The following is a 12,833-nucleotide window of genomic DNA, read 5'->3' as shown; positions in this document are numbered from 1 at the left end:
GATTGGTACCAACCTTTGTGAAAATTTTAAAGCTAACATTGAGTAGACAAATTGGGCGATATTGTTCTATTCTGCTCGCATCCTCTTTCTTAGGCAAGAGAGTGACGAAGCCGAAATTAAGCTTATATAATGGTATATCACCCTCTTGTAACTGGGCAAACATAGCCATCACATCAGACTTAATGACCGGCCAAAACCTCTGATAAAACTCAGCAGGAAACCCATCTGGACCTGGAGCTTTATTATGTTCCAAACTAGAGATAGCCTCAAACACCTCCTGTTCTGTAAAAGGAGATGTGAGGATGGTTTTCTCCGTTTCAGAAAGTTGAGCAATATCATGAGTGACTTCTTCTCTCATGGTGAATAAATTCATTTCAGGAGCTCCAAAAAGCTTTTTATAATACCCAATTATGAATACCTTCAGATTTTGTTGACCCACAATGGTCCCCTCATCTTGCTCAAGTTGGAAAATTCTTTTTTTCCTATGCTTACCATTCGCAATAAGGTGAAAATATTTGGTATTATTACCACCTTCTTGTATGTGCTTAACTTTTGCGCGTTGAGCCCATTTGGTCTCTTCATCACGCCGAAGCTTAGCAATGGCAATGTCGGCCTCCCTTTTCTGAGCCCTCTCGGCTGCATTTAGGGGAATAGTTTCAGCTTTTAAATCAAGCTCATCTATAAGAAGAGAGAGCCTTTCTTTCTCTTTCCTATAAACACCACTAAGATTCTTAGCCCAACCACGTAAAAACTGTCTAAGATGTCTAACCTTGTGTTGCCATTTTTCGATAGGTGATGAGCCTGAAAGGACCGAATTCCATTCATGAAGCACCATTTCATAAAAGCCATCTTGCCGCATCCAAGATAACTCAAATGAAAAGGTGTTTTTGTTGCCCATATGAGCCGCCTCACCAGAATCGATAAAGAGGGGAGTATGTGAAGGAGATATGCCCTAGAGGCAATAATAAAGTGGTTATTATTTATATCTTTATGTTTATGATAAATGTTTATATATCATGCTAGAATTGTATTAACCGAAACATTAGTACATGTGTGATATGTAGACAAACAAGAAGTCCCTAGTATGCCTCTTAAACTAGCTTGTTGATTAATAGATGATTAGTTTCATAATCATGAACATTGGATGTTATTAATAACAAGGTTATGTCATTGTGTGAATGATATAATGGACACACCCAATTAAGCGTAGCATAAGATCTCGTCATTAAGTTATTTGCTATAAGCTTTCGATACATAGTTACCTAGTCCTTATGACCATGAGATCATGTAAATCACTTATACCAGAAAGGTACTTTGATTACATCAAACACCACTGCGTAAATGGGTGGCTATAAAGGTGGGATTAAGTATCCGGAAAGTATGAGTTGAGGCATATGGATCAACAGTGGGATTTGTCCATCCCGATGACGGATAGATATACTCTGGGCCCTCTCGGTGGAATGTCGTCTAATGTCTTGCAAGCATATGAATAAGTTCATAAGAGACCACATACCACGGTACGAGTAAAGAGTACTTGTCAGGAGACGAGGTTGAACAAGGTATAGAGTGATACCGAAGATCAAACCTCGGACAAGTAAAATATCGCGAGACAAAGGGAATTGGTAATATATGTGTATGGTTCATTCGATCACTAAAGTCATCGTTGAATATGTGGGAGCCATTATGGATCTCCAGATCCCGCTATTGGTTATTGGTCGGAGTGAGTACTCAACCATGTCCGCATAGTTCTCGAACCGTAGGGTGACACACTTAAAGTTGGATGTTGAAATGGTAGTTCTTGAATTATGGAATGGAGTTCGAATATTTGTTCGGAGTCCCGGATGAGATCCCGGACATCACGAGGAGTTCCGGAATGGTCCGGAGAATAAGATTCATATATAGGATGTCATTTTATGTGAAATAAAATGTCGCGGAAGGTTCTATGGAAGGTTCTAGAAGGTTCTAGAAAAGTCCGGAAGAAACCACCTAGGAAGGTGGAGTCCACAAGGGACTCCACCTCCATGGCCGGCCAGCCCTAGTGGGGGTGGAGTCCCAAGTGGACTCCACCATAGGGGCCGGCCACCCCCACATGGGAGGTGGGAATCCCACCTTTGGGTGGGAGTCCTAGTTGGGCTAGGTTTGCCCCCTCCTATGGAAGGTTTTGGTTTCGGGTCTTATTCGAAGACTTGGACACCAACACTTGGGATCCACCTATATAATGAGGGGCCAAGGGAGGGGGCCGGCCAACCCAAGACCATAGCTTGGCCGCCCCCCTTGAGTGGCCGGCCACCCTCCCAAACCCTAGCTTTGCTCCTCCACTTCATATTTCCCGCGTAGCTTAGCGAAGCTCCGCCGGACTTCTACACCGCCACCGACACCACGCCGTCGTGCTGTCGGATTCAAGAGGAGCTACTACTTCCGCTGCCCGCTGGAACGGGGAGGTGGACGTCGTCTTCATCAACAACCGAACGTGTGACCGAGTACGGAGGTGCTGCCCGTTCGTGGCGCCGGAACCGATCGTGATCAAGATCTTCTACGCGCTTTTGCAAGCGGCAAGTGATCGTCTACCGCAGCAACAAGAGCCTCATCTTGTAGGCTTTGGAATCTCTTCAAGGGTGAGACTCGATACCCCCTCGTTGCTACCGTCTTCTAGATTGCATCTTGGCTTGGATTGCGTGTTCACGGTAGGAAATTTTTTGTTTTCTATGCAACGTTATCCTACAAAGTGGTATCGAGCCGTGTCTATGCATAGATGGTTGCACGAGTAGAACACAATGGTTTGTGGGCGTTGATGCTCTTGTTATCTTTAGTTTGAGTACTTTGCATCTTTATGGCATAGTGGGATGAAGCGGCTCGGACTAACTTTACATGACCGCGTTCATGAGACTTGTTCCTCGTTCGACATGCAACTTGTATTGCATAAGAGGCTTTGCGGGTGTCTGTCTCTCCTACTATAGTAAAGATTCAATTTACTCTTCTATTGACAACATTAGTATCAACGTTGTGGTTCATGTTCGTAGGTAGATTAGATCTATAACGAAAACCCTAAACCACGTAAAATATGCAAACAAAATTAGAGAGCGTCTAACTTGTTTTTGCAGGGTTTGGTGATGTGATATGGCCATAATGTGATGATGAATATGTATGAGATGATCATTATTGTATTGTGGCAACCGGCAGAGCCTTATGGTTGTCTTTAAATTTCATGTTGAGTAGTATTTCAAAGTAGTTGTAATAGTTGCTACATGGAGGACAATCATGAAGACGGTGCCATTGACCTTGGTGCTTCGCCGACGATGATGGAGATCATGCCCGAAGATGATGGAGATCATGTCCGTGCTTTGGAGATGAAGATCAAAGGCGCAAAGACAAAAGGGCCATATCATATCACATATGAACTGCATGTGATGTTAATCCTTTTATGCATCTTATTTTGCTTAGATCGCGACGGTAGCATTATAAGATGATCCCTCACTAAAATCTCAAGATAATAAAGTGTTCATCCTTAGTAGCACCGTTATCAAGTCTTATCGTTTCGAAGCATCTCGTGATGATCGGATGTGATAGATTCGATAAGTACATACAACGGGTGCAAGACAGTTTTTGCACATGCGGATACTAAGGTGGCCTTGACGAGCCTAGCATGTACAGACATGGTCTCGGAACACGTGATACCGAAAGGTAGAGCATGAATCATATGGTTGATATGATGAACACTTTGAGTGTTCGCCATTGAAATCACACCTTTTCTCGTGATGATCGGGTTTAGGTGCGGTGGATTTGGTTCGTGTGATCACTAAGACAATGCGAGGGATATTGTTTTGAGTGGGAGTTCACTTAGGTTTTTAATTATGTTGAATTAAAATTTGAACTCAATATGTCATAAACTTAGTCTAAACTATTGCAAATATATGTTGTAGAGATGGCGTCCCCAATCAATTTTAATCAGTTCCTAGAGAAAGAGAAACTTAAGAGCAACGGTAGCAACTTCACCGATCGGTTCCGTCATGTGAGGATCTTCCTCTCCTCGGCGGAAATCTGCAATTTGTGCTTGATGCACCGCTAGGTGACCCTCCTGAGAAGATGAATCCGATGAAGTAAAAGCTGTTTTACGCGACTCGGAAAACTCGGTACTCTCAAGTTCGGTGTGCCATCTGTGCAGCCTGGAATCCGATCTTCAAAAACGTTTTGAGCACCATGATCCTCATGAGTTGATGAATGAGCTGAAAGCTATATTCGAGACTCATGCGACGATGGAATGCTATGAAGCATCGAAACATTTCTTCAGCTGTATGATGGAAGAAGGCAGCTCCGTTAGTGAGCACATGCTCGCCATGACCGGGCATGCGAAGAAACTCGGTGACTTGGGAATAGTGATTCCTAACAGATCGGGATTAATCGTGTCCTTCAATCACCGCCACCAAGTTACAAGAACTTTGTGATGAACTACAATATGCGTAACATGAACAAGGAGTTACCTGAACTCTTTGGCATGCTAAAAGCTGCTGAGATTGAGATCAAGAAAGAGCACCAAGTGTTGATGGTCAACAAGACCACCGAGTTTCAAGAAACAGGGCAAGTCTAAGGGAAAATTCAACAAGGGTGGCAAGAAAGCTGCCACGCCTCCTATGAAACCTAAGAACGGCCCTAAGCCTGATGCTGAGTGCTATTATCGCAAGGAGAAGGGACACTGAAGCGTAATTGCTCCAAGTATCCGGCTGATCTGAAGAGCGGCCTTGTCAAGAAGAAGAAAGAAGGTATATCTCGATATACATGTTATAGATGTTTATCTCACTAGTTCTCGTTCTAGTACCTGGGTATTTGATACTGGTTCGGTTGCTCATATTTGTAACTCGAAACAGGAACTAAAGAATAAACGACAACTGCTGAAAGATGAAGTGACGATGCGCGTTGGAAATGGATCCAAGGTCAATGTGATCGCAGTCGGCACACTTCCTCTACATCTACCTTCGGGATTAGTTTTAAGCCTAAATAATTGCTATTATGTACCTGCGTTGAGCATGAACATTATATCTGGATCTTGTTTAATGCAAGACGGTTATTCATTCAAGTCTGAGAATAATGGTTGTTCTATTTTTATGAATAATATCTTTTATGGTCGAGCACCACAAAAGAATGGCTTATTTCTGTTAGATCTCGATAGTAGTGATACGCACATACATAACATTGATGCTAAGCGAATTAAACTTAATGATAATTCTACTTATATGTGGCACTTTATCGTCTTGGTCATATTGGAGTGAAACGCATGAAGAAACTCCATACCGATGGATTACTTGAATCACTTGACTTTGAGTCACTTGATAGATGCGAAGCATGTCTAATGGGAAAAATGACAAAGACTCCATTTTCTGGTATGATGGAGCGAGCTGCGACTTATTAGAAATCATACATACCGATGTATGTGGACCAATGAGCGTAGCATCGCGCGGTGGTTATCGTTATGTTCTAACCTTCACAGATGATCTGAGTAGATATGGGTATATCTATTTCATGAAACATAAATCCGAAACTTTCGAGAAGTTTAAGGAATTTCAAAGTGAAGTAGAAAATCAACGTAACAAGAAGATCAAATTTCTACGATCTGATCGTGGAGGTGAATATCTGAGTTATGAGTTTGGCATGCATTTAAAGAAATGCGGAATACTTTCACAATTGACACCGCCGGGAACACCTCAACGAAACGGTGTGTCCGAACGTCGTAATCGAACTCTCTTAGATATGGTTCGTAGTATGATGTCTCTTACTGATTTGCCGTTATCATTTTGGAGTTATGCATTAGAGACATCCGCATTCACTTTAAATAGAGCACCATCAAAATCCGTAGAAACGACACCGTATGAATTATGGTTTAATAAGAAACCTAAGCTGTCGTTCCTGAAAGTTTGGGGTTGCGAAGCCTATGTAAAGAAGTTACAACCGGACAAGCTAGAACCCAAAGCGGAGAAATGCATCTTCATAGGATACCCTAAGGAAACTATAGGGTACACTTTCTATCACAGATCCGAAGGCAAAATCTTTGTTGCTAAGAACGGAACCTTTCTTGAGAAAGAATTTCTCACTAAAGAAGTGATTGGAAGAAAAGTAGAACTCGATGAGATTGATGAATCTATACTCGTTGATCAGAGTAGCGCAGTACCGGAAGTTGTACTGTACCGCCTACACCGGCAACAGAGGAAGCTAATGATAATGATCATGAAACTTCGAACGAGGAAACTACTGAACCTCGCAGATCGACAAGGGAACGTGCCACTCCTGATTGGTATGATCCTTGTCTAAATGTCATGATTGTAGATAACAATGATGAGGACCCTGCGATGTATGAAGAAGCGATGATGAGCCTAGATTCCAACAAATGGCAAGAAGCCATGAAATCCGAAATGGGATCCATGTATGATAACAAAGTATGGACTTTGGTAGACTTACCTGATAGCCGAAAGGCTGTCGAGAATAAATGGATCTTCAAGAGAAAAACAGATGCTGATGGTAATATTACTGTCTATAAAGCTCGACTTGTCGCAAAGGGTTTCCGACAAATTCAAGGAGTTGACTACGATGAGACTTTCTCACCGGTAGCGAAGCTAAAATCTGTGAGGATTTTGTTAGCAATAGCTGCATTTTTCGATTATGAGATTTGGCAGATGGATGTCAAAACGGCGTTCCTTAATGGAGACATTGAGGAAGAGTTGTATATGGTACAACCCAAAGGTTTTGTCGATCCTAAAAATGCTGACAAAGTATGCAAACTTCAGCGTTCAATCTATGGACTGAAGCAAGCATCAAGAAGTTGGAACCGACGCTTTGATAAGGTGATCAAAGACTTCGGGTTTATACAGTGTCATGGAGAGGCCTCGTATTTACAAGAAAGTGAGTGGGAGCTACGTAGCATTCCCGATATTATATGTAGATGACATATTATTGATCGGAAATGAAATAGAACTATTAAGCATTGTTAAGGGTTATTTGAATAATAGTTTTTCAATGAAAGACCTTGGTGAAGCATCGTATATATTAGGCATCAAGATTTATAGAGATAGATCAAGACGCCTAATAGGGCTATCACAGAGTACATATCTGGACAAGATTCTAAAGAAGTTTAGAATGGACGAAAGTAAGAAAGGGTTCTTACCTATGTTACTGTGCAAGGTATTGAGTAAAACTCAAGGACCGGCTACGGCAGAAGAAAGAGAAAGGATGTGTAACATCCCCTATGCCTCGGCGAGAGGATCTATCATGTATGCCATGCTATGTACTAGACCGGATATAGCACATGCTGTTAGTTTAACTAGCAGATATCAAAGTGATCCAGGAATGGAACACTGGACAGCGGTCAAGAATATCCTGAAGTACTTGAAAAGAACTAAGGATATGTTTCTTTGTTATGGAGGTGACCAAGAGCTCGTTGTAAACGGTTACACCGATGCAAGTTGGAACACTGATCCTGATGACTCTAAGTCACAATCTGGGTACGTGTTTATATTGAATGGTGCTGCGATAAAGCTGGGCAAGCTCGAAGCGGTGCACGGTGGCGAAGTCTTCAACAGAATCGAGTACATAGCGGCTTCGAGGCTTCATCGAAGCGGTATGGATGAAGAGGTTCATTGTAGAGCTCGGTGTGGTTCCTAGTGCATTGGACCCATTAATCATTTACTTGTGATAACATGGGTGCCATCGCCAATGCACAAGAGCCAAGGTCACACAAGAGGCTGAAGCATATCAAGCTGCGTTACCACTCGATTCGCGAGTACATCGAAGATGGAGAAGTAAAGATTTGCAAAGTACACACCGATCCGAATGTAGCAGATCCGTTGACTAAAGCTCTCCCTAGGGCAAAGCATGACCAACACCAGAATGCCATGGGTGTTAGGTATATTACAATGTAATCTAGATTATTGACTCTAGTGCAAGTGGGAGACTGAAGGAGATATGCCCTAGAGGCAATAATAAAGTGGTTATTATTTATATCTTTATGTTTATGATAAATGTTTATATATCATGCTAGAATTGTATTAACCGAAACATTAGTACATGTGTGATATGTAGACAAACAAGAAGTCCCTAGTATGCCTCTTAAACTAGCTTGTTGATTAATAGATGATTAGTTTCATAATCATGAACATTGGATGTTATTAATAACAAGGTTATGTCATTGTGTGAATGATATAATGGACACACCCAATTAAGCGTAGCATAAGATCTCGTCATTAAGTTATTTGCTATAAGCTTTCGATACATAGTTACCTAGTCCTTATGACCATGAGATCATGTAAATCACTTATACCAGAAAGGTACTTTGATTACATCAAACACCACCGCGTAAATGGGTGGCTATAAAGGTGGGATTAAGTATCCGGAAAGTATGAGTTGAGGCATATGGATCAACGGTGGGATTTGTCCATCCCGATGACGGATAGATATACTACGGGCCCTCTCGGTGGAATGTCGTCTAATGTCTTGCAAGCATATGAATAAGTTCATAAGAGACCACATACCACGGTACGAGTAAAGAGTACTTGTCGGAGACGAGGTTGAACAAGGTATAGAGTGATACCGAAGATCAAACCTCGGACAAGTAAAATATCGCGAGACAAAGGGAATTGGTAATATATGTGTATGGTTCATTCGATCACTAAAGTCATCGTTGAATATGTGGGAGCCATTATGGATCTCCAGATCCCGCTATTGGTTATTGGTCGGAGTGAGTACTCAACCATGTCCGCATAGTTCTCGAACCGTAGGGTGACACACTTAAAGTTGGATGTTGAAATGGTAGTTCTTGAATTATGGAATGGAGTTCGAATATTTGTTCGGAGTCCCGGATGAGATCCCGGACATCACGAGGAGTTCCGGAATGGTCCGGAGAATAAGATTCATATATAGGATGTCATTTTATGTGAAATAAAATGTCGCGGAAGGTTCTATGGAAGGTTCTAGAAGGTTCTAGAAAAGTCCGGAAGAAACCACCTAGGAAGGTGGAGTCCACAAGGGACTCCACCTCCATGGCCGGCCAGCCCTAGTGGGGGTGGAGTCCCAAGTGGACTCCACCATAGGGGGCCGGCCACCCCCCACATGGGAGGTGGGAATCCCACCTTTGGGTGGGAGTCCTAGTTGGGCTAGGTTTGCCCCCTCCTATGGAAGGTTTTGGTTTCGGGTCTTATTCGAAGACTTGGACACCAACACTTGGGATCCACCTATATAATGAGGGGCCAAGGGAGGGGGCCGGCCAACCCAAGACCATAGCTTGGCCGCCCCCCTTGAGTGGCCGGCCACCCCCTCCCAAACCCTAGCTTTGCTCCTCCACTTCATATTTCCCGCGTAGCTTAGCGAAGCTCCGCCGGACTTCTACACCGCCACCGACACCACGCCGTCGTGCTGTCGGATTCAAGAGGAGCTACTACTTCCGCTGCCCGCTGGAACGGGGAGGTGGACGTCGTCTTCATCAACAACCGAACGTGTGACCGAGTACGGAGGTGCTGCCCGTTCGTGGCGCCGGAACCGATCGTGATCAAGATCTTCTACGCGCTTTTGCAAGCGGCAAGTGATCGTCTACCGCAGCAACAAGAGCCTCATCTTGTAGGCTTTGGAATCTCTTCAAGGGTGAGACTCGATACCCCCTCGTTGCTACCGTCTTCTAGATTGCATCTTGGCTTGGATTGCGTGTTCACGGTAGGAAATTTTTTGTTTTCTATGCAACGTTATCCTACAGTATGATCCGAGCCAGTACGTGTGAGTGCCCGTACTGTGACCAAAGGGAACTTCTGTTCCCACTCCACATTAGTTAGAACTCGGTCTAACTTCTCATAGGTGGGTATTTCCCGCCTGCTTGCCCAAGTAAATTGTCTACCGGACATAATAATCTCTCTTAGATCAAGTGTCTCGATGATTGCATTAAAAATAAAAGGCCACCTCGCATTGAAGCGATCATTATTTTTCTCCTCTTGTCTCCTAATAATATTAAAATCCCCTCCCACCAACAGAGGTAAGTTGTCAGATTCACATATTCTAACTAATTCTGCCAGAAAATCTGGTTTGAGAGCATCTTGGGCTGCCCCATACACCCCAACAAGAATCCACTCAAAACCAACAGATTTATTTTTGACGAACATTTTAACACAGAAATCACCTGTCTCCACTCTTTGGATCAAAGTAGTTTCCATGTTGATACCCACCAAAATACCCCCAGACCTTCCCCTAGGTGGTAGACAATACCACATGTAGTCTATTCCCCCGGAAAGGTGCTTAAGGAAAGGTGCCGAAAAATTAGCTCTTCCAGTTTCTAACAAAACTATGAAATCTAATTTGTGCTCCCTTACTGACTCATGAATAAAACAAATTTTAGCAGGATCCGCTAGACCCTCGCAATTCCACCAAATTCCTCTCATATAGCCAGATTCTTAAGTTTCTTAATCCTAGAACTTCGTCGAATCAAACGAGAAGACTTAACCTTATTTTTATTGCGCCACTTGATTAGTGGAACATGCATTAGATCCTCATGATCATCATTTTCAGCATCTACCAAATCTTCGGATAAGTTAGAAGCTTTTGAAAGAACCAAGCTAGACGAATCCTCTTCCCATTGGCCATCAACTTTAACTCTTTAAGCTTATGGTACTCGGGTGGTCCGGTTGACATCAGTTGCTTAGCTTTGCTCGAAGCGCATCGTCGAACGTGGTTCGACAGTACTGAATAGCTGAAGCAAAGGTTCCTGCGCTATCAGCTTATACAAAAATGTTCCAGAGAAGTTTACACAGAAAATTCTCTGTGACATCTTTCTCTTAACTATGAGTACTGCTCGTGCCAGTTACAGCGGCCATATTAGTTCTTTACTACAAGTGTCGCTAGGAAATGATTCTGTCAGACTGAAACTAATTCAGAATTCAGTGGCTTCAGCTGTAAACGCATGCTGCATGCGCTACTCTACTCGTGAGCAGATCAGATGGCTTTGTTGAGAGCAGTGCCAATACAGCAATACGTAACTGTCCAACCATGAGCTCCTAGCCTCCTACAACGAAACGAGCATGGGCTTCGGTGATAGCAGTGCCAATGCGTGACCGTCCGAGCATGGGCTCACGAGAAGAGTCTAGAAGAGCAAGATGAAAATGACTCCTACAAGGAAACGAGACGTTATCCAAAGAGCATATGCCTTGGTACGCTCTCTCACAGTCTCACGACCAGTGACTGCTCCATCTACTGCACCAAATGACTAGTGCTGGCGAGTTTTCAGGGGGAAAAATCCCACAATACCCGGTACTTGACGGACGACTCGTAGAGGAGAGTAGCAAGATGATAAGATAGTTTACTAGCGGGAGAGTCCACGGCCATCACATCAAATTATAACTAAGCTACACGCGGGATGCATTGGATACATCACCCTATAGAGGATAAGAAACTTTATTAGTATTGGATGCATCCTTGCACATAATGCAACTCAGGCTTCATCTATTTAAAGCGCTTGCTTCCTCTCTCCAGGAAACCACAAAACATTATTTCTCCTCTAGGTACAATACTCTCAGCTCACACATCTGCACCCAGTTGTAGTCGATAATCATAGCAATGGCCTCCACCAACAGCTGGACCCTGGAGCTTGAGTCGAAGGTGGCCGCGTCGCGCAAGTTCCGCGCCTGCGTCATGGACTGGCACAATCTGGCACCCAAGCTCGCCCCACACATCTTCGACAGCGCCCACCATGCTGAAGGAGATGGCGGCATCGGCAGCGTCAGACACTACAACTGCAACTCAGGTACGCATACCATACATAAGACATGCATTCATGCCACCTGCTGTTTGGCACACATGTTCAAACCATAACACGCAATTAATTTGATGGTGCAGCCATGCCCTTCAACGTCATGAAGAAGAAGGTCGAGTTCCTCGATGTGGACAAGTGCGAGTGCAAATATACCATTGAGTGTGACGGCACTGAGACGGCCACGTTTAACGTCAAGGTGAAGCCAACGGCCAACGGCGGGAGTGTGGCCAAGGTGGAATGCACCTACAAGGGCGGGGAGGGGAAGGACAAGATGCTCAAGGCTAAGGACTCTGTCGCTGAGATGTTCAACACTGCCGAGGCCTACCTCCTCGCCAACCCGGACGCGTACAACTAAGTCAATAAAGAGGGATCATACATAATAATGGTTGCTTTCTCTTCGATCGAATAAAACTGCTCCAACCTCGAGGTGGTATGACAGATCAAGCCAGGTGTGGACTTATTAAGTTAAAAATACCGCGAGTATTTGTAACCGTGAAATAAGTAATGGCTTAAAGAAAATGGACTGTGGGTTTGTATGAAGTTGCTGTGACTTGCTTATGTATCTTCCTCATGGTTCGCACAAGAATAAAAGGAAGCATGTGAAATACATGACACTCTTATTTGGAATTGGTAGCTTTTTCCAGCCATAAAGTTAGCAAAATACAGAAAATGCACGGGCTCTTCAGTTGGTTAAAACAACACTTTCAAGAATGAGAAAGAATAGTCAATATCTAGAAAGACCAACACAAAATCATCAACTAAGCAGAAAAGGTGTTAATTGTTGAATATGGATTAAGGGCATGTACAACAGGGGAGCTTAGCGCCAACGCCGGGATCTTAATCCCACTGGATGGGCAGTTATGCTTGAAAATCCTAGCGTCTAGGCTACATCGACGCAAAAAGAGGAGGCGGGCTCTTATTTCATTTTCTCATGTATGACGCGAAGCATGCAACGCTAGCAGCCGGGAAATTTTGCAGCTGCCGTTAGCGTCCAGCGTTGGGGAAACCAGACGCTTCAGTGATCTGATATTTTCTTTTTCTCTCTAAGAGCATGGATAAGAGC

General features: G+C 43.6%; 1 protein-coding gene across 1 annotated transcript; it reads left to right on the top strand.

Moving 5' to 3' along the window:
* The first annotated feature begins 11,475 nt into the window (after positions 1 to 11,475).
* LOC127306604 (pathogenesis-related protein 1) lies at positions 11,476 to 12,289 on the top strand. The gene is made up of 2 exons (XM_051337272.2): positions 11,476 to 11,761; positions 11,854 to 12,289. Exons 1-2 carry the CDS (start codon positions 11,575 to 11,577, stop codon positions 12,123 to 12,125), a joined length of 459 nt encoding a protein of 152 aa, XP_051193232.1. The 5' UTR covers positions 11,476 to 11,574; the 3' UTR covers positions 12,126 to 12,289.
* Positions 12,290 to 12,833: the final 544 nt, after the last annotated feature.

Source organism: Lolium perenne, chromosome 6 (assembly GCF_019359855.2).
Source record: "Lolium perenne isolate Kyuss_39 chromosome 6, Kyuss_2.0, whole genome shotgun sequence".
NCBI classification, from domain to species: Eukaryota; Viridiplantae; Streptophyta; class Magnoliopsida; order Poales; family Poaceae; genus Lolium; species Lolium perenne.
The sequence above is the reverse complement of the archived record's forward strand: the minus strand, read 5'-3'. Positions and strand labels throughout refer to the sequence as shown.